General features: G+C 55.3%; 2 protein-coding genes across 8 annotated transcripts in view; one reads left to right on the top strand and one right to left on the bottom strand.

Annotated features, from left to right (window-relative positions):
* The window catches only part of LOC307109196 (uncharacterized protein), a gene marked incomplete at both ends in the record, with an annotated part of 37,076 nt that extends 19,900 nt beyond the window's left edge, over positions 1-17,176 (bottom strand). Inside the window, 4 exons of one of the 7 annotated variants that reach the window (XM_079787887.1) lie at positions 2,158-2,615; positions 9,324-9,478; positions 16,866-16,990; positions 17,111-17,176. In XM_079787887.1, coding sequence (XP_079644013.1) covers positions 2,158-2,615; positions 9,324-9,478; positions 16,866-16,990; positions 17,111-17,176 — 804 coding nt within the window. Of the gene's footprint in view, positions 1-2,157; positions 2,779-9,323; positions 9,479-16,486; positions 16,810-16,834 lie in introns of those variants that run through there. The other 6 variants (XM_079787888.1, XM_079787893.1, XM_079787883.1 and 3 more) reach the window with 6 other exon arrangements.
* Positions 4,036-4,665, top strand: LOC307109198 (uncharacterized protein; the record flags this gene model as incomplete). The annotated part of the gene is made up of 1 exon (XM_079787895.1): positions 4,036-4,665. The coding sequence occupies one exon, from the start codon at positions 4,036-4,038 to the stop codon at positions 4,663-4,665; it is 630 nt and encodes a 209-aa protein (XP_079644021.1).
* Positions 17,177-19,086: the final 1,910 nt, after the last annotated feature.

Raw genomic sequence — 19,086 nt, forward strand, 5'->3', positions numbered from 1 at the left:
GTCAATTGGCCATCTGTATGTCCCCTTTAGAGACGTGTCTATTCAGGTACTCTGCCCATTTTTTAATTGGATTGTGTGTTGTGTGTGTGTGTGTGTGTGTGTGTGTGTGTGTGCGCGCGCGTGCTTGCGCTTGCGCTTGTTTTTGTTTATTTATTTATTTATTTTTTTGGTGTGGAATTGTTTGAGTTCTTTATATATTTTGGAAATTAATTCCTTATCGGATGTATGATAGGTGAATACGTTCTCCCATTCAGTAAGTTCCTTTTGCATTTTGTTGATGGTTTCCTTTGCTGTGCAAAAACATACTAATTTGATGGTTTCAAGTTGTCGAAAATTCTCATTAGCAGGAGTGGTGCTCTGGCCTGGCCCTTCCTCTCTCCCATGCACTCTCCACCACGCTGAGCATGTTGGGGTCCTGCAGCCTTGCGCCCTAGATGCTCACCCCCTGTTGCCACCACGCTTCCCCTCTGGGGAGTCTTACTGGCACCTTGGACTGCCTGCCCCCACCGAGATGCTCCCCAGATGCGCCCACACTTCCCCTAAAAGGCAACCTCATCCTCCGAGGGCAGTCAGGGACTCAGACCTCGGAGCCGCCCCAGGTCCTGTCTTTCTCACGGGACGACTCTCCAACATCTTTCTGGTTGTGCCTCTTTTGCTTCCCTCTTCCCTGTTTCAGGACTCCCTCCTAAGTTGGCCGGTCAGCAGCCTTAAGTCCACCTGCCACCTGAATTCCCTTTGCCAGGTCACCAAGCGGAGTCACAGGTCGTGGGGATCAGGGCAGGTTATTTTGGGGAGCATCATTCTGCCACCTCACTGTGCTAACCACAGTGGGTTTGCTATGGAGATAGGGGGGTTCAGAGTCACTGAAAGAACGGAGAAGCCGACCTCCAGGAATGACTCTCTGGGCCCAGTGCCTTGGCAGGCCTGAGGCCCACGGCCGGACCGTGTTGTGTGGCTAATGTCCCCCATGAGGTCCAGGACGCCCCCAGTGCTTCTGCCCATTGTGTTTTCCTAATGTCACGAGAAAGCAGAAGGACTGAGCCTAATTGCATCTGGACCCACAGCTGCAAGGGAGTCAGGGCAGTGCTTTCCGGCCTCTGTGACAGGAGAGGGAAGGAGGGTAGGAAGGTGCTGGTCTCAGCACACTAATCCTACTGCCTCAAAGGGAAGGGCCCACTGCTGGACAGTACCAGACAAAGGACACAACCCTACCCCAGACTCCGCCCAGGGCTCCCTACCTCCTTCGCCATGTCTCAGACCATTCCCTTGCCAAACATCAGTGGAGGACACGCGTGGCTGGAGGCAGTGGGGGTGCTGGAGGAGTGCCAGCTGGCTGGCCTAGGCCCAGTGGGGTTCCTTACCCATGAGCCTGGGAGGCAGACTGCCATGCAGAGTCACACTGCCGTGAAAGTGTTTGCAGTGACAGGCCTGGTTTTGTGGGCAGGACATTTTATTGTAGTTTAACAGACAAATATGGAAACTGTTGGAGATAAAGGATCCCCAGGGACTGACTTTGTTGGGAGAAGGAAGTGGCTGGGATGTGAGGGGGCAGTGCTTTTCTCACTGAGGAGCCAGGGGTGCTGTCCCTGCCAGTCATGGGCAGCTCCTTAGTACAGGGTTGGTGCCTGCAAGTGGTAGATAATAGTGCTTAGAAGAGTCAGGAACACAAGCGGTGGCTACTTGATTTATTTTTATTTTATTTTTATTTACTGATTTCTGAGAAAGAGAGAGAAAGAGAGAGAGAGAGAGAGAGAGAGAGAGAGAGAGAAGAGAGGGAGAGAGAGAGAGAGGAGAGAGAGGAGAGAGAGAGAGAGGAGAGAGAGAGAGAAACATCCATTTGTTGTTCCACTTATTTATGCCTCCATTGGCTGGTTCTTGTCTGTGCCCAGACCGGGGATCGAACCCGCAACCTGGGCTTCGTGGGAAGATGCTCTAATCACTGAGCAGCTCAGCCAGGGCCTGGCCACTTGGTTTGAGAGGAGCTGGTGAGCATTGGAATATGCTCTTACTCTGAGTCAGGATATCTCGGAGGACACGGCCCCTCTCGTGAGCAATGAGAATGAGAATGGGGTTGGCAGGAGCTGGGAGTGTGCAGGGGAGGTGATGAAACCAGAAGCTTCACTGGATGGGACAGTTGGAAGAAGTTAGTGCAATACATCAGATCTTGCACTGGCAGCAAACGGGGGCACAGCAGCTGGACTGGCAGCAGCAGGGTTTGCAGCAGCAGGGTTTGCAGCAGCTGGACTGGCAGCAGCAGGGTTTGCAGCAGCTGGACTGGCAGCAGCAGGGTTTGCAGCAGCTGGACTGGCAGCAACAGGGTTTGCAGCAGCTGGACTGGCAGCAGCAGGGTTTGCAGCAGCTGGACTGGCAGCAGCAGGGTTTGCAGCAGCAGACAGGCACACAGCAGCTGGAGCCACAGCCCCCCTTGCATCCCCCACAGCTGGAGCCACAGCCCCCCTTGCTGCCTCCACAGCTGGAGCCACAGCCCCCCTTGCAGCCCCCACAGCTGGAGCCACAGCCCCCCTTGCAGCCCCCACAGCTGGAGCCACAGCCCCCCTTGCAGCCCCCACAGCTGGAGCCACAGCCCCCTTTACTGCAGCTGGAGCAGGAACAGGCTGGCACACAGCAGCACACGGGCTTACAGCAGCACACGGGCTTACAGCAGCACACGGGCTTACAGCAGCACACGGGCTTACAGCAGCACATGGGCACACAGCAGCTGGAGCCACAGCCCCCACAGCTGGAGCCACAGCCCCCGGAACAGCCACAGCAGGTCATGGTTCTGGTGGTTGAAGGTGGAGCAGGTAGAGGAGCAGGTGGAGAGGGAGGTGGTGAGGTGTGGAGCCTCCTGGGTCAGGGGCCTTTATATACTGCCGGGGTCAGGGGTCAGGGGAGATGCTGGGCACGGTCACTTCCTTGTGTCTGGACTGTTTCCTCGGGATAATGTTTATGTTTGTTGTCCTTTTCCCCATGAGTCGTACCCCCCCTTCCTTCCTCTCTGAAATCAATAAAAAATATATTTTTTGAAAAACTGAGGTGGGGGGTCTGTCCTACTCACGATGCTACCCACAGTTCAGCTGCGCTTTCTGCCAGGACGTAACCTTCCTCCCTTTTCCAACACCACGTCTGACCTGGAACGTCCGTCTGCGCTTCTACCACATTCACTTGGGTAATTCAGGCCTTTCTGGTCACGCACCTCAGAATCCCTCCACCGGATTTCAAACCCTACTCCACCCTTTAGGTTCTTGCTATCACAGCAAACCACTTCCCAGTGTCAAAATTGTACAATTTCCTTGTCCCTACTTAACGAATTACCACAAATGCGGTGATAAAAACAACAGAAAAGATCCCCCCAGACCTGGAGCCCAGACGTGCCCCCGAGTCTTCCTGGCTGAGCCCAGGCCACAGACAGGCAGTCTCATGGCTGACGGCCCCGGGAGCTGGGAGGGAGGACCACTCAGGCCCTTCACCTCCGGAGGCTGCGGCACTGCACGTGGCTATAAGGTTCAAAGCCAACCTCTCTGTCCACCTTCCCCTCTGTGTGTGGTCCCACTCCCTCTGCCTCCTTTTCATCAGGGCCCTGTGGCCACATTAGGGCCCAATCACGCAGGCGGTCTCTCTGTCTCACGTTCTTCACCTTCATCAACAGCACATGTTCCCACAACAGATGGAAGGGAGCCTGGCAGGATGTGGTCACAACAGGTCACATGTGTCGGCACAGAAAGCAGGTGACCACCTGCCAGGGACCCTGAGGGAGGAAGGACTGAGGTCAGCCTGCATGAGGAAGAGGCCAGATTTAGAAAACTAAGAAAATTGTCCGTGGACCCAGAAAATGGGAATTCACGGGGGAAAGGACAACAAACACAAACATGACCCCGAGGAAATGGGCCAGACACAAGGAAGTGACCATGCCCAGCATCTCACCTGACCCCTGACCCGGCGGTATATAAAGGCCCCCGGCCCAGAAGGCTCCACACCTCACCACCTCCCTCTCTACCTGCTCCTCTACCTGCTCCACCCTCAACCACCAGAACCATGACCTGTTGTGGCTGTTCCGGGGGCTGTGGCTCCAGCTGTGGGGGCTGTGGCTCCAGCTGCTGTGTGCCCGTCTGCTGCTGTAAGCCCGTGTGCTGCTGTAAGCCCGTGTGCTGCTGTGTGCCAGCCTGTTCCTGCTCCAGCTGCAGTAAAGGGGGCTGTGGCTCCAGCTGTGGGGGCTGCAAGGGGGGCTGTGGCTCCAGCTGTGGGGGCTGCAAGGGGGGCTGTGGCTCCAGCTGTGGGGGCTGCAAGGGGGGCTGTGGCTCCAGCTGTGGGGGCTGCAAGGGGGGCTGTGGCTCCAGCTGTGGGGGCTGCAAGGGGGGCTGTGGCTCCAGCTGCTGTGTGCCTGTCTGCTGCTGCAAACCCTGCTGCTGCCAGTCAAGCTGCTGCAAACCCTGCTGCTGCCAGTCCAGCTGCTGCAAACCCTGCTGCTGCCAGTCCAGCTGCTGTAAACCCTGCTGCTGCCAGTCCAGCTGCTGCAAACCCTGCTGCTGCCAGTCCAGCTGCTGTAAACCCTGCTGCTGCCAGTCCAGCTGCTGCAAACCCTGCTGCTGCCAGTCCAGCTGCTGCAAACCCTGCTGCTGCCCATCCAGCTGCTGTGCCCCCGTTTGCTGCCAGTGCAAGATCTGAGGCTCTGAACCCAGACCTTTGGTCTCAGTGTTTGGGGATCCACTGAATCAGGTCCTCCCTGCAGCACCGCAACCTCCTCCTTCCCCTCATTCATGCTCGGCTCCCCCTCTGTGCTCAGCGCTCCCGGCCTTCTCTGTCCTCCTCCCTCAAGAGCAGTGTGTCCTGGTCACTGGAGGTGCCTGGAGGCAGATGCCAGCTGACAGCCGAGACTGGCCCCCTGGCTGGTGCATGGGTCATTCTCTGCCCCCCCTCCCCCCCTGGGCGGCTGAGATGCGTGGACGACCCTGCACAGCCAGGGCGTGTGTCTGAGTGATGGCCGAGGGCTGCTGACACCTGGCTCCTCAGCCACCAGGGCCCTGGCCATCCTGGCCACGCCCTCCTTCCCCGCGACCCGCCTCCCTATGAGGCTTTCCTTCCTCCTTCGCTTCCACTCTTTCTGTTAAAAATAATTGAATTTCCCTTTAATAAAACTTCTGTGTCCCTGTAGCCAACTGTATACTTGGTGCCGTTCTTTCCTGGGGGTGACGCATCACTAACCTCCTCTAGATGTGACTCCGGATCCGTCCCCTCTGCCGGGGATCCATGCAGTGTGCCTGGGGCGTCCCCAGGAACCACCACCGGCTTCTGTCTTCCCAGTGGCTGCCAGACCCATCGCCCGTCCCCTTCCAGGGCGAGAGTCCTCAACCGGAGGCGTGGGCATCGGGTGCCCGCCGGGGAGGCCCCATAGGGCAGGCAGAAGGGGACGGGGTACCACAACGGCAAGCTGTGCACCCACGTCCCGCTGCCTGGGGTGTCTCCTCTCAGCACCAGCTCTGAAAAGGAACAAGGTTCTGACACCTGCTACAAAGTCCAACTCTGAAAGAACTATATCACGTGAAGGAAGATAGTCACAACAGACAACGTATAACTCCATGTTTTATTTGTTAACATATTTTTATTTATTTCAGGGAGAGGAAGGAAGAGGGAGAGAAAGAGGTACAAACATCAATGATGAGAGAGAATCATTGATCGGCTGACTCCTGCACCCCCCACTCTGGGGATCGAGCCGAAACCCCGGGCATGTGCCCTGACCAGGAATCGAACCATAACCTCCTGGTTCATAGGTCAACACTCAACCACTGAGCCACGCCGTCCAGGCACCCCTCCCCCCCGTTTTATTGGGTTGTAATTTGATCCAGCACTATAGAAGCCTGGGGGGGGGGGGAAGGGTAAGGACTTGCCTTACACACACTGTGAAGTGATGACCGTCCACTTAGCTGACATCCATCCTCGTGTGAGGAACAATAGAAAAGAGGATCAAGTCTGTTCCTTCTGATGACAGCTGTCCCAGCAGCGTTCTGATGTGCCCTGTGTGCTCTCATTTCTTCCAGTGGAAGCTTCTCTCCACCCGCCAGGCCTCCACCTGCCCCTCAGCACGTCCCATCGCTGGGAGCCCACCAGGGGCAGTCTTCGCTGTTGCCGTTTTTCTGAGCTCCGGCATTTCTCTGATTCTCAGGTCGTCCATCTCTCTGGCACGGCACTGCCTGTTCTTGCAGCCAGAGCCCTGAGCACCTGGATGGCCATGCCCACAGCCCTGCCTGTCCACGTCGATTCTTTTGTTGTTGTTAATCCTCACCCAAGGACACTTTCCTGTTGATTTTCAGAGAGAGCGGGGGTGGGCGTGGGGTGGGGGGAGAGACAGAGAGAAACATCGATGTGAGAGGGACACATCGACTGGGTGCCTCCCACATGGGGATCAAGCCTGCCACCGAGCTATGTGGCCCCGACCGGAACTGAACCCCGAGACCTTTCAGTCTGCGGGCCAGTGCTCTATCCACTGAGCCAAAACGGCCAGGGCCGCCTCTGATTCTTACTCAGTGTCTCCAAGGTCCGCTCGTGCCTGTGGTCTGCCTGGTCATTTTTTTTGTTGAAAACTGGGCACAATGGCCTGGGAAAAGGCACCGTGCAGGAGGTGTGTGTGTGTGGGGGGGTGGGGCGGGGGGGGGGGTAGTGTTCTCTAGGCCTGTGATTCTGGCTCCGTCTAAAGGGACCTGAGCTGTGACCTTCACAAGGGACTCAGCCTCTCTGTTCCCCTGAAGCGTCTCAGAAAGGCCAGAGGGGCCGAGCTGGCATCCCCCTCCCTGGGGTCAGCAGGCGCAGAGAAACCCCGCCCTGCAGGCAGCTTGTCTGAGAGCTACCTTCCCGGAGGCAGCCTCAGAGGATGCGCCGGTATTTCAGAAGCGCCAGGGAATTCTCTGATCGCTGAGAACCTAGAGGTAAAGCTAACAAAGCGTGCTCCAGCCCGGTCCCCCCCCCCCCCCCTCCACTCCCCCAGCTTTCCATGCCTAGACCTGTGCAGGCTGAGCCTCTGCAGTGTGTGGTCCGATTCAGGCTTTCCCGCCCAGCCCAGCTCTAAGGCTCAGTTCCCGACCGGCCTGCCCCTCCCTCCAGTTTCCGGCTGCACTGTGCTCTGTGGCCTCAGGTCTTTGGTTAATGGGAGAGAAGCTGTTGCTTTGGGGTTTGTTCAGCTTTTTTCTTGCCGCGTGGATGAGAGTGTCACTTCTAAGCTCCTGACGTGCTGGGTGCGAAAGGGTTAGCTTTCTCTTTTTAAAAATGTTTTTATTGATGTCAGAGAGGAAGGGTGAGGGAAAGAGAGAGATAGAAACATCAGTGATGAGAGAGAATCAATCAGCTGCCTCCTGCACACCCACTACTGGGGACCAAGCCCACAACCCGGGCCTGTGCCCTGACCAGGAATTGAACTGTGACCTCCTGGTGCATAGATGGGTGCTCAATGACTGAGCCACACTGACCAGGAAAAATTCTTTAATATTAAAAGTATCTAAATATGTACAGGTTAATCCTAAAACAAAATCATGACATGGATTTAACATTGAGATAGAATTCATATGCCACAAAACATACCCTTTAACGTGTACAATCCACGATTAGTGTGTTCACAAGCTGCGCCGCCATCCCTGTCATCTGATTCCAGGGCATTTGATCACCCCCTCCGACCCCAAAGAGGCTGAGCACACTTAGCAGGCAGCTTCGTCCCTCCCTCTCCGCCCGGCCCCTAGAAAATGGTCACTACTCTGGCTCTGTTCACCTCTTTTAGACACTTCGTTTAAATGGAGTAACAGCCGGCCGGCGTGGCTCAGTGGTTGAGCGTCCACCTATGAACCAGGAGGTCAGAGTTCAATTCCTGGTCAGGGCACATGCCAGATTTCGGGCTAGATCCCTAGTATGGGGGGTGCAGGAGGCAGCCAATCAATGATTCTCTCATCATTGATGTTTGTACCTCTTTCTCTCTCTCTTCCTTCCTCTCTGAAATAAATAAAAATATGTTAACAAATAAAACATGGAGTTATATGTTGTCTGTTGTGACTATCTTCCTTCACGTGATATACTTCTTTCAGAGTTGGACACTGTAGCAGGTGTCAGAACCTTGTTCCTTTTCAGAGCTGGTGCTGAGAGGAGACACCCCAGGCAGCGGGACGTGGGTGCACAGCTTGCCGTTGTGGTACCCCGTCCCCTTCTGCCTGCCCTATGGGGCCTCCCCGGCGGGCACCCGATGCCCACGCCTCCGGTTGAGGACTCTCGCCCTGGAAGGGGACGGGCGATGGGTCTGGCAGCCACTGGGAAGACAGAAGCCGGTGGTGGTTCCTGGGGACGCCCCAGGCACGCTGCCTGGATCCCCGGCAGAGGGGACGGATCCGTAGTCACATCTACGAGGAGGTTAGTGATGCGTCACCCCCAGGAAAGAATGGCACCAAGTATACAGTTGGCTACAGGGACACAGAAGTTTTATTAAAGGGAAATTCAGTTATTTTTAACAGAAAGAGTGGAAGCGAAGGAGGAAGGAAAGCCTCATAGGGAGGCGGGTCGCGGGGAAGGAGGGCGTGGCCAGGATGGCCAGGGCCCTGGTGGCTGAGGAGCCAGGTGTCAGCAGCCCTCGGCCATCACTCAGACACACACCCTGGCTGTGCAGGGTCGTCCACGCATCTCAGCCGCCCAGGGGGGTTGGGGCAGAGAATGACCCATGCACCAGCCAGGGGGCCAGTCTCGGCTGTCAGCTGGCACCTGCCTCCAGGCACCTGCAGTGACCAGGACACACTGCTCTTGAGGGAGGAGGACAGAGAAGGCCGGGAGCGCTGAGCGCAGAGGGGGAGCCGAGCATGAATGAGAAGAAGGAGGAGGTTGCGGTGCTGCAGGGAGGACCTGATTCAGTGGATCCCCAAACACTGAGACCGAAGGTCTGGGTTCAGAGCCTCAGATCTTGCACTGGCAGCAAACGGGGGCACAGCAGCTGGACGGGCAGCAGCAGGGTTTGCAGCAGCTGGACTGGCAGCAGCAGGGTTTGCAGCAGCTGGACTGGCAACAGCAGGGTTTGCAGCAGCTGGACTGGCAGCAGCAGGGTTTGCAGCAGCTGGACTGGCAGCAGCAGGGTTTACAGCAGCTGGACTGGCAGCAGCAGGGTTTGCAGCAGCTGGACTGGCAGCAGCAGGGTTTGCAGCAGCAGACAGGCATACAGCAGCTGGAGCCACAGCCCCCCTTGCAGCCCCCACAGCTGGAGCTACAGCCCCCCTTGCAGCCCCCACAGCTGGAGCCACAGCCCCCCTTGCAGCCCCCACAGCTGGAGCCACAGCCCCCCTTGCAGCCCCCACAGCTGGAGCCACAGCCCCCCTTGCAGCCCCCACAGCTGGAGCCACAGCCCCCTTTACTGCAGCTGGAGCAGGAACAGGCTGGCACACAGCAGCACACGGGCTTACAGCAGCACACGGGCTTACAGCAGCAGACGGGCACACAGCAGCTGGAGCCACAGCCCCCACAGCTGGAGCCACAGCCCCCGGAACAGCCATAGCAGGTCATGGTTCTGGTGGTTGAGGGTGGAGCAGGTAGAGGAGCGGGTAGAGTGGGAGGTGGTGAGGTGTGGAGCCTCCTGGGCCGGGGGCCTTTATATACCGCTGCGGTCAGGGGTCAGGTGAGTTGCTGGGCATGGTTACTTCCTTGTGTCTGGACTGTTTCCTCGGGGCCATGTTTGTGTTTGTTTGTTGTGATTTCCCATTTCCTGGGCCCTCGGACAATTTTCTTCTGTTTCTAAATTTGGCCTCTTCCTCTGGGTGCTTCTCTCTGTAAAGACAGACTAGCTCCTTCTTTGGGCCCCTGGGCCCCGTGCTGGGCTCCCCTGTCTTTACTCTTTGGTTCGAATCCCCGTCACCCACAGAGAGTTTTGTTCCCGACTTGAAAACGCATTGGTAATTATTTCTGTAAGTAAGTGTATCAGGCATGAGATGAGATGGTTGGTAGTTCCACCACCTAAAAACTACCAGGACCATCTTGTTAAATTTGTGAAACAACCTTTTGAGGCCTTTAGCTTCCAGTGGCCTTAGCTGCCAGCCCCTCCCTCTGGTCAGCGTCTTCCTGAAACGGGTCCACGCTGCTCTCTCCGACCGGCGCTCACAGTGCCTCTGGGCACTCACTGGTTCTCGTCTATCTTTGTAAAAACCCCACAAGTCACAGACAGAATTGAAAGCTATTTCCTTCAAAGCCATGAAAATAGTTTGAATGGATCGGACACAATTTGAGGAGCCATTGTCTCTCATGCACTTTTATTCTCTGGAAAATAAATTTTACTTTTTTTTTTTTAGATAAAATGTACACCCAGTGAAATGCACATATTTGAAATACACAGTCCCACAAGGTTTGCTACATGTGAACTGATGTGGCTACCACCCCATTTTTCCTCCGAGTTTTTGTCTTTTTGTTATTGATTTGCTGGAGTTCTTCATAAATTCTGACTCCATAAAGTGTTTTGCTCTCTACATAATTATATATTATATATAATACATACTATTATGTTAGTACTAGAGGCCCGGTGCATGAAAGTTGTGAACGAATAGGGTCCCTAGGCCTGGCTAGTGATCAGAGCCAATCAGGTTCCCTGCCTCCTCACCTCCCCCTTCCCTTGCTCCCTCAGCTGCTGCTGGTTGCCCACCATGTTCCATGCCGCCCCCTGGTGGTCAGTGCACATCATAGTGAGCGGTCAAACTCCCGTTCTCCCGGGTGAACTCCCGAGGGGACACTTTGCATATTAGCCTTTTATATATATAGATTAGAGGCCCGGTGCATGAATTTGTGCATGGGTGGGGTCCGGCAGGACTGCCCCGATGGAGGCCCATTGGGGCTGGGCTGGCAGTGGGGAGGAGATGGGGGAGGTTGGCTGTCCGGCCCTGCCCTCAATCAGGGGGGGATGTGATTGGGGGTGGAGCCAGCGGGGGGGGAGGGGCCTCAGGAGATTGGGGGGGGCAATCAGGGGCCCAATCGGGCTGGTTGGTCATTGCAGTGTGCGTCATAGCAACCGGTCATTCTAGTCACTTGGCTTTTATATATATAGATATTATGTGTAATTATATAAATTACATAAATGTTATGTACAATTTTCTCCTAGTATTTGGTTTGCCTCATTGTTATTTAATAGCATTTTAAAAAATCCTCACCCGAGCACATGTTCATTGATTTTGGAGAGAGTAAGGGGGGAGAGAGAGAGAGAGAGACATCGATGGGTTGTCTCCTGTATGTGTCCCGACTGGGGATCAAACTTACAACCTTTTGGTGCAGGGGACCATGCCCCAACCAACTGAGCCACCCGGCCAGGGTTTCATAGCATCTGTAATAGGAAAGCACTTTTTACGTTTCCTGACATCCAGCCTCACATCTTTAACTCTGACTGACGGGGTGCTTCCTCCAGGAGCCTTAGCGATTCGGGTTTGCGTTGGGCTGGATGCTGTGATGGGTCTCTAGCTCCTGTGGTGGTGGGTGTGGCAGCCTGTCTGTCTCCGTGCACGGCTCCCTGCGCGTGTGGGGCGGGCCTCACTTTCCCAACATTCATCCTGCTGAGCAGCAGTGAGCCATAGCCCGGCCTGTGCAGAGGAGCACGAGGTGGGATGGGGTACACTGTGCCCTCAGCAGGTGCGCTGTCCCAGGGGGAGGTGGTTTAGGGTGCTCATCTCCTCTGAATATTCCAGGGTGTGGTGGCCCTTTCGGCCCGGGGATTCGGTGCCTGTGCTGGGCGTCCAGGCCCTACCCTGGCAGAACCCAGCAACCTGGGCTGGGTGCCCGGAGGGACCCCGGAGGAGCAGTTCTCCCTGTGTCTGGGTTCTGAAGAAAGTTCGGAGCAGCGGGAGCCACCCCTGACACACGGGTGATTGAGGGACCGGCCAGAACAGCACAGGCTCTGGGCTTCCTTTGGGGCCACCCGCTCCCAGGGGTTCCACTTTGGAAACATGTTGGGGATCAAGTGCCGTCAACAGCGCTTTCTACTCCTGCTGCTCTTTCATGCCCTTTGTAAGCATCTGCTCTTTATAATCACGGCAATGTCCTCCGAGGCACGTCCTCTTATTAGGGGTAATTGCCGATCCCCTGCCTGCACTGTGGCCCATCCTTGTGAAACCTCACACTTAGTGTGGGTACTTTTGTGTTTTTGTTGTCGTTTTTAAAATAAATTTTTATTGACTTCAAAGAGGAAGGGGAAGGGAGATAGAAACATCAATGATGAGAATCATTGATCGACTGCCTCTTGCATGCCCCCTACTGGGGAATCAAGCCTGCAACCTGGTTCATAGCTCAACCACTGAGCCATACCAGCTGGGCAGAGTGGGTACGTTTTAAGTCGAGTTTTCATCGTCTTTTGCCGATCAAAGAGCTTCTAAATAGTTACCAGTTAGGCTGAGAGTTCCGTAGCCCCCCTGTTTCATATGCATTGAAGGCTATGAGTTTTCCTCTAAGCACAGCTTTGGTTGCATTTGGTAAATTTGATATGTAATGATTCATTGTCATTGCATAGACCGATTATTTCATTAGGGGTTACAAAATAGTGAGATTCCAGTCCTATGATTTCTCCTTTATTTATAAGCTTGAGTACTTCGACTCACTCCTTGGTTATTATAAGATAGAGTTTCTATGTAAAAAATAGGATAAATGCATGAGTCTTTCCTGTATTTACGCATGTTCAAAATAATGAATTGATTTCCAGGATCCTTCAAAGGCAACTGATGAGGTTTGTGTTTTGTGTCTTTTCCCCCCAGATTTACAAGGTATGACTCATGAAGAAAATTTGTATCTACTTAGGTTGTATAGTGTGATGTTTTGATATATATACACATTGAGAAATGATCACAACAATCAAGGTGATCAATGTATCTATCACTTCACACAGTTACCCTTCTTTGTGAGTAACAAGGTTTATTCTCTTAGCAAAACTGACATATTCAATACACTCTTGTTAGCTGTAGTCACCCGTTAACAATAGATCCTAGAACTTATTCTTCGTACAACTGAAACTTTCTACCCATTCTTCCCTCCCTCCCTCCCTGGCAACCACCATTCTATTCTTTGTTGCTATGGCTTATTTTATGTAATGTCTCCCAGGTCCACCTACGCTGTTGCAAATGGCAGGATTTTCTTCTTTTTATTTTATTTTATTTTTTAAAAAAATGTATTTTTATTGATTTCAGAGAAGAAGGGAGAGGGAGACAGAGATAGAAACATAAATGATGAGAGAGAATCATGGATTGAGCCTGCAACTTGGACATATGCCCTGACCAGGAATTGAACTGTGACTTCCTGGTCCATAGATTAGTGCTTAACCACTGAGCCACACTGACTGGGCACTTTTATTTTATTTTATTTTTTATTTTTTTTTCATATTTTATTGATTTTTTACAGAGAGGGATAGACAGTTAGAAATATCGATGAGAGAGAAACATCGATCAGCTGCCTCCTGCACACCCCCTACTGGGGATGTGCCCACAACCAAGGTACATGCCCTGGACCGGAATCGAACCTGGGACCCTTGAGTCCGCAGGCCGACGCTCTATCCACTGAGCCAAACCGGCTTTGGCTGACTGGGCACTTTTAAAGGTTATCTAATACTAGAGGCCCGTTGCACGAAGAGATTCGTGCAATAGGCCTTCCTTTCCTTGGCTTCCAGCACCAGTTTTCCTCTGACACCCGGGACCCAGGCCTTCACTCCGGACAGAGTCTGCCATCTTTGTCTTCGCTGCAGACTCTGGAGTCTGCAGTCTTGTCTTCCCTGGGGCACTCTGCTCCTGTAGATCCCTTCGCCCCCGCCCCCTGAACACCTCCCCCCCGCCCGTCCTCCCTCTCATAGCAGGTGTCCTGCCCCGCCTGGCCACTCCACGCCTGGAGCAGCTGGGCGGCCGCCACCTTTGGCCTTCTAATTTGCATACTCACTCTGATTGGCTGTGGGCATAGTGGAGGCATGGTCAATTTACATGTTTGTCTATTATTAGGTAAGATTCCATTGTGTAGACACCACATTTTCTTTATCCTTTTATCTGTTGACACACATTCAGACTGTTTCCACATCTCGGCTACTGTGACTAATGCTGCAATGAACATTGAAGTGCAGCGATCTCTTCCGGATATTCATTTTATTTCCTTTGGGCTTATACCCAGAAGTAGATCGCTGGGTTATATGGTAGTTCTGTTTTTTATTTTCTGGAGGAACCGCCATACTGTTTTCCAAAGTGGCTGCACCCATTTACAACCCCCCAGCATGCACAGGGCTCCCCATTCTCCGCGTCCTCACCAGCACTTGTTGGGGGACGTGCGAAGAGCCATCCGACAGGTGTGAAGTGGCACCTCGCTGCGGTGTGGTCTCCATCTCGCTGATGATTAGTGACCCTGAGCATCTTCTCAGGGACCCGTTGGCTGTTCATATGTCATCTTTGGAAAATTGTCTATTCAGGACCCCTGCCCATTTTTAAACCGAGCTAATTGGTTTGTTATGTTGCTGTTGAGTTGTGTGAGTTCCTTACTGTTTGGGTATTCGCTCCTCGTGGGCGATGCGGTTTGCAAACATTGTCTCTGATTCCCCAGGTGCTTTCCCTCGGCTGCTTCCTGTGCTGTGCGGACGGACACTTGGTCGTCTGACGTGGCCCCACTCACGTGTGTTTGCTTTTGGCGCCTTTGCTGTTGGTGCCAGAGCCAGACGGTTATGGCCAAGACCAGGGTCAAGGGCTTTCCCTCCATCTTCCCGGGATGCTGTGGGCAGCGTGCCCTTGAAGACCTGGTGTCCAGGGCGTCCCTCTGAGTTGGGCCCTTGGACCCTCTGCCGTGGCTGGTGGTCGCTGTGTCCTCCTGTCTGTCCAGATAACAGGACGCTCCAGGTTCATCCCGCCTGTTTCCGGCCCTTCCCAGAGAACCAGTTTCCATTAGATACAGAAACGGTGTTCATCAGGGAGTCTAGGTGCTAGGAGAGCTCACAGCCACCGGGCTGGTCATTTCTCTAGATCTTTAGATAACATACGTCACAACTTCATGTGGATGCTTTTTAGAAAATATTTTTATTGATTTCAGAGAGGAAGGGAGAGGGAGAGAGAAACATCCATGATGAGAATCACTGATTGGCTGCCTCCTGCTCGCCCCACACCGGGGATTGAGCCCATGCCCTGTCCGGGAATCAAACCGTGACCTCCTGGTTCATAGGTCGATGCTCAACCACTGAGCCACACCGGCTGGGCTCATTTTGATACTATTGAATCAAATGCAGAGCCCCCGGGTCTTCCCTGGCCTCAGGGACCCCCAGCGGGAGCCCCGGGTCCTGGCACCAGCGTCGTTTTTCACCTGTTTCTCCACAGGCTGTGCCCCCCCCCCCCCCCCCGCCCCGTGTCTCTGAACACCAGACTCGTCACTGAAAACAGCTCCGATGTCCGCTGGTGTCTGTCTGTTCTCACGGCACATCCCACAAGGAATGCGTGTTTTCAAAGGACGTGAAGTGATTCATCTCTATTCCTACTGCCCTTTAAGGAGTTTGTGGGGGGAGGGGGGGTGTCTCAGGTACCAGGGAGCCCTCGGTCTGTTCCCTGGTCCTGCGGCTGGGTTTCTTGTTCTCAGTGGTTCCCCACGTGTCACCCAGACTGGGTCAGGCAGGAGGAGGGCTATGGGGAGATGCCAGGCCCGATCCTCTTCCCTGGGCCGGTGAGCAGGTGCGTGTCCGTCCCAGGAGGCTGGGTGTGAGCAGTCCTCACATCTGTCTCCGTTCCCGGCCCCGGCCACACAGATGAAGGCAGGGACTGCCCCCATGGCAGCTGCAGGAAAAACTCGCCACTCACCTAAGCAGGTAGATGGCAGAGGCCTGGACCAGGGAAAGGGGGCAATGTGAACCCCAGGAGTTTTCAACAGCCTCAGTTGGCCTGGCCCAGGGACAGTCTGTCTCCACCAGACCCATGGCTGATAGGACGTGGGATGAGGGGTCCTGAGAGCGGGGAGAGGGGCCCAGGAATGCGGCCTTGTCCTGGAGGTGAGGCCTCATCACCTCCCACCATCGTCCCTGTCAACCCCCAAAGTCTGAATTATCACCGGAAAAGAACGGCGCCCAGAGCCGCGGTGAGGAGGCCGCGCCAGAGAGTTCCAGGAGCAGGGCTTCAGCTCGTCAGCGATATCTTTATTGAGTCGCAACAACGATTGAAGGTCAAGCAGAGCGTGTGACGTGCAAAGCAGCTCCGAGGATGTCTCTTCAACCCACGGGTTCCCAGAGAAGTCCCCACAGCGGCATAGGCTCCGCGTCACGCACAGGGCTCAGGGGACCAGGAGACGGGCTCGAGTGTGACTCAGGAGGAGATGTGTCAGGATACATGGACATTAGGGTGGCTTCTACTTAGGAACAAGCAGCCACATCAGGGTTCATTCTACAGGGGGCGGGGCGTGGGGGGTGGGAGGTGGGCCCCGAGTGAGATTTTGGAGTTAGCAATGGAAGACAGGTCACGGCTGGGAAAGCTGGGTTAGCAGGGGTCACCTGAGGTGGGAGGTCAGAGCCTCAGATCTTGCACTGGCAGCAAACGGGGGCACAGCAGCTGGACTGGCAGCAGCAGGGTTTGCAGCAGCTGGACTGGCAGCAGCAGGGTTTGCAGCAGCTGGACTGGCAGCAGCAGGGTTTGCAGCAGCTGGACTGGCAGCAGCAGGGTTTGCAGCAGCTGGACTGGCAGCAGCAGGGTTTGCAGCAGCTGGACTGGCAGCAGCAGGGTTTGCAGCAGCTGGACTGGCAGCAGCAGGGTTTACAGCAGCTGGACTCGCAGCAGCAGGGTTTGCAGCAGCTGGACTGGCAGCAGCAGGGTTTGCAGCAGCTGGACTGGCAGCAGCAGGGTTTACAGCAGCAGACAGGCACACAGCAGCTGGAGCCACAGCTCCCTTTGCACCCTCCACAGCTGGAGCCACAGCCCCCCTTGCAGCCCCCACAGCTGGAGCCACAGCCCCGCTTGCAGCCCCCACAGCTGGAGCCACAGCCCCCCTTGCAGCCTCCACAGCTGGAGCCACAGCCCCCCTTGCAGCCCCCACAGCTGGAGCCACAGCCCCCTTTACTGCAGCTGGAGCAGGAACAGGCTGGCACACAGCAGCACACGGGCTTACAGCAGCACACGGGCTTACAGCAGCAGACGGGCACACAGCAGCTGGAGCCACAGCCCCCACAGCTGGAGCCACAGCCCCCGGAACAGCCACAGCAGGTCATGGTTCTGGTGGTTGAGGGTGGAGCAGGTAGAGGAGCAGGTGGAGAGGGAGGTGGTGAGGTGTGGAGCCTCCTGGGTCAGGGGCCTTTATATACTGCCGGTGTCAGGGGTCAGGGGAGATGCTGGGCACACGATCACTTCCTGTTTGGGTTCCTGTTTGTGCCATCTCCCTGACACCTTCGGTGTTTTCCAATAACCACGTGGGTGCCTGCGCTCTCTGCCCTGGTCCCCTCGGTCAGCACTGGTCGTGGAGCAGCACTGAGATTCCCGCAGACTCGGCCTCGGGGTGATGTCATCGTTGCTGCTCCTTCTCTTGCTCTGGGGGCGCCTGGGCCTCTGCTCCATCGTCCGCAGGGAGCTCCTGGCAGCGCCACCTCACGGGGCTGCTCGGGGCTTCTGCCTCCTGGTCCGCAGGTGCCTCCCCTGGGACGGCTTCCCTGAGCTCTTGAGGGTTGGCTGAGATGTGGGTGTCAGGCATCACCCCCAGGACTGTGCTGTGGGCCCCACACACAGGTGTGCTCCTGTCCTCACAAAGGTCTTGCTCAGGGCCCTGCAGGCCTGTCTACCTGGCCCATCCCCCAGGTGGCAGAGCCGACAGGAGGAATTCAGGGCGCCCAGGGCTTCAGAGAGACAGCAAGTGCTGTTTAAGTATAAGTAGGTCCCAAGTATTACCTGGTGTCCATATGCCTGTGGTCAGGGGACAGGCACATGCTGTTCTTCCTGCGGCCACATGGTGTCGCCCACGAGTCCTCCCAGGCACTGGACCGCAGGTGCGAAGGCCGACAGGGGACCCGCTGAGCACTGGGTCCCTTCCCCTCCGTTTCTCTTAGCCTCTGTCTGCCCCCCCCCCCCCCCCCTCAGCCTTGGGAATTAGCGGGAATCGCCTCTCCGCACGAGGCAGGCTTGATTCCTCAGACAGGCGTTCGCACACCAGGAAAGGTGTTGTCCAGGCGGGGAAACCAACAGCAGCACAAAACAAAAACACGGCCATTAAGGAAAACTGAAAATGGGTTTTAAAAACATCATAAACTCGGCTCCTTCCTGTGTAAACACCGATCTGGTTTGGAGGCTAGGAATTTATTTCCTCAACCTATAAATAACTCCGTAAAGCCGACAGAGCCTGGGGAAAATAGAACTCAAAAAGAAATCACCTTCACTAGGAAGGAATGGAAGAAAGAAAGGAATGCCCCTTTCCAGCTGTGCGTTCACACAGATTTCAAAATACACAGTGACACGGGCCGTGTGTCCCAGCCGAGCGGGAGCAGGTGAGGTTCTGACAGTCGAGGGACAGTTAGCCACGTCCCTGCGTGTGCGAAGCTGGGCGAGGCCACGGGCCCTCTTTCCCATTCTGCTTCTTTAATGGTGTGGATGGAAGTGCAGCAAAACCCACGGCGTCCCCACCGAGACCGTGACGGAGGAGGAGGTGCCGCCGAACCTCACGGAAAGCTGGGGCGCCTGGTGATTGCACCTCCTTGCATTTCGAGTTTCCTTTTCTGCACAAGCACTTGTGTTGGAATCGGAAGCAATGGGTGTTATTAATCATGTTCGAGAGGCTGCAGCCAATTGAGGGGGCGTTCGGTTAGGGAGGGGGTGGCAGGTGAAGAAACTGTCCTCTAAGGTCACCTGAGGGGAGCAGCGAAGGCAGGTGTTCAGATAATTACAGGGTCCCGTGCAGGGAAGTGGCAGCATTTAGGAATCTGACAAAGGAAACGGCCTGGGCCAATGAGAGCCTGACATCCAGCAAACAAACAGGCACATCCAGGAAGTGTCCTGCACAGCAGGATGTGGGGACCCGGGATGGGGGGGGTGGTCCGGGCAGGTATATAAAGACCCCTGACCCAGGAGGCTCCACACCTCACCACCTCCCTCTACACCTGCTCCTCTACCTGCTCCACCCTCAACCACCAGAACC

Source organism: Cnephaeus nilssonii (genome assembly GCF_951640355.1).
Source record: "Cnephaeus nilssonii genome assembly, chromosome: 13".
NCBI lineage: Eukaryota > Metazoa > Chordata > Mammalia > Chiroptera > Vespertilionidae > Cnephaeus > Cnephaeus nilssonii.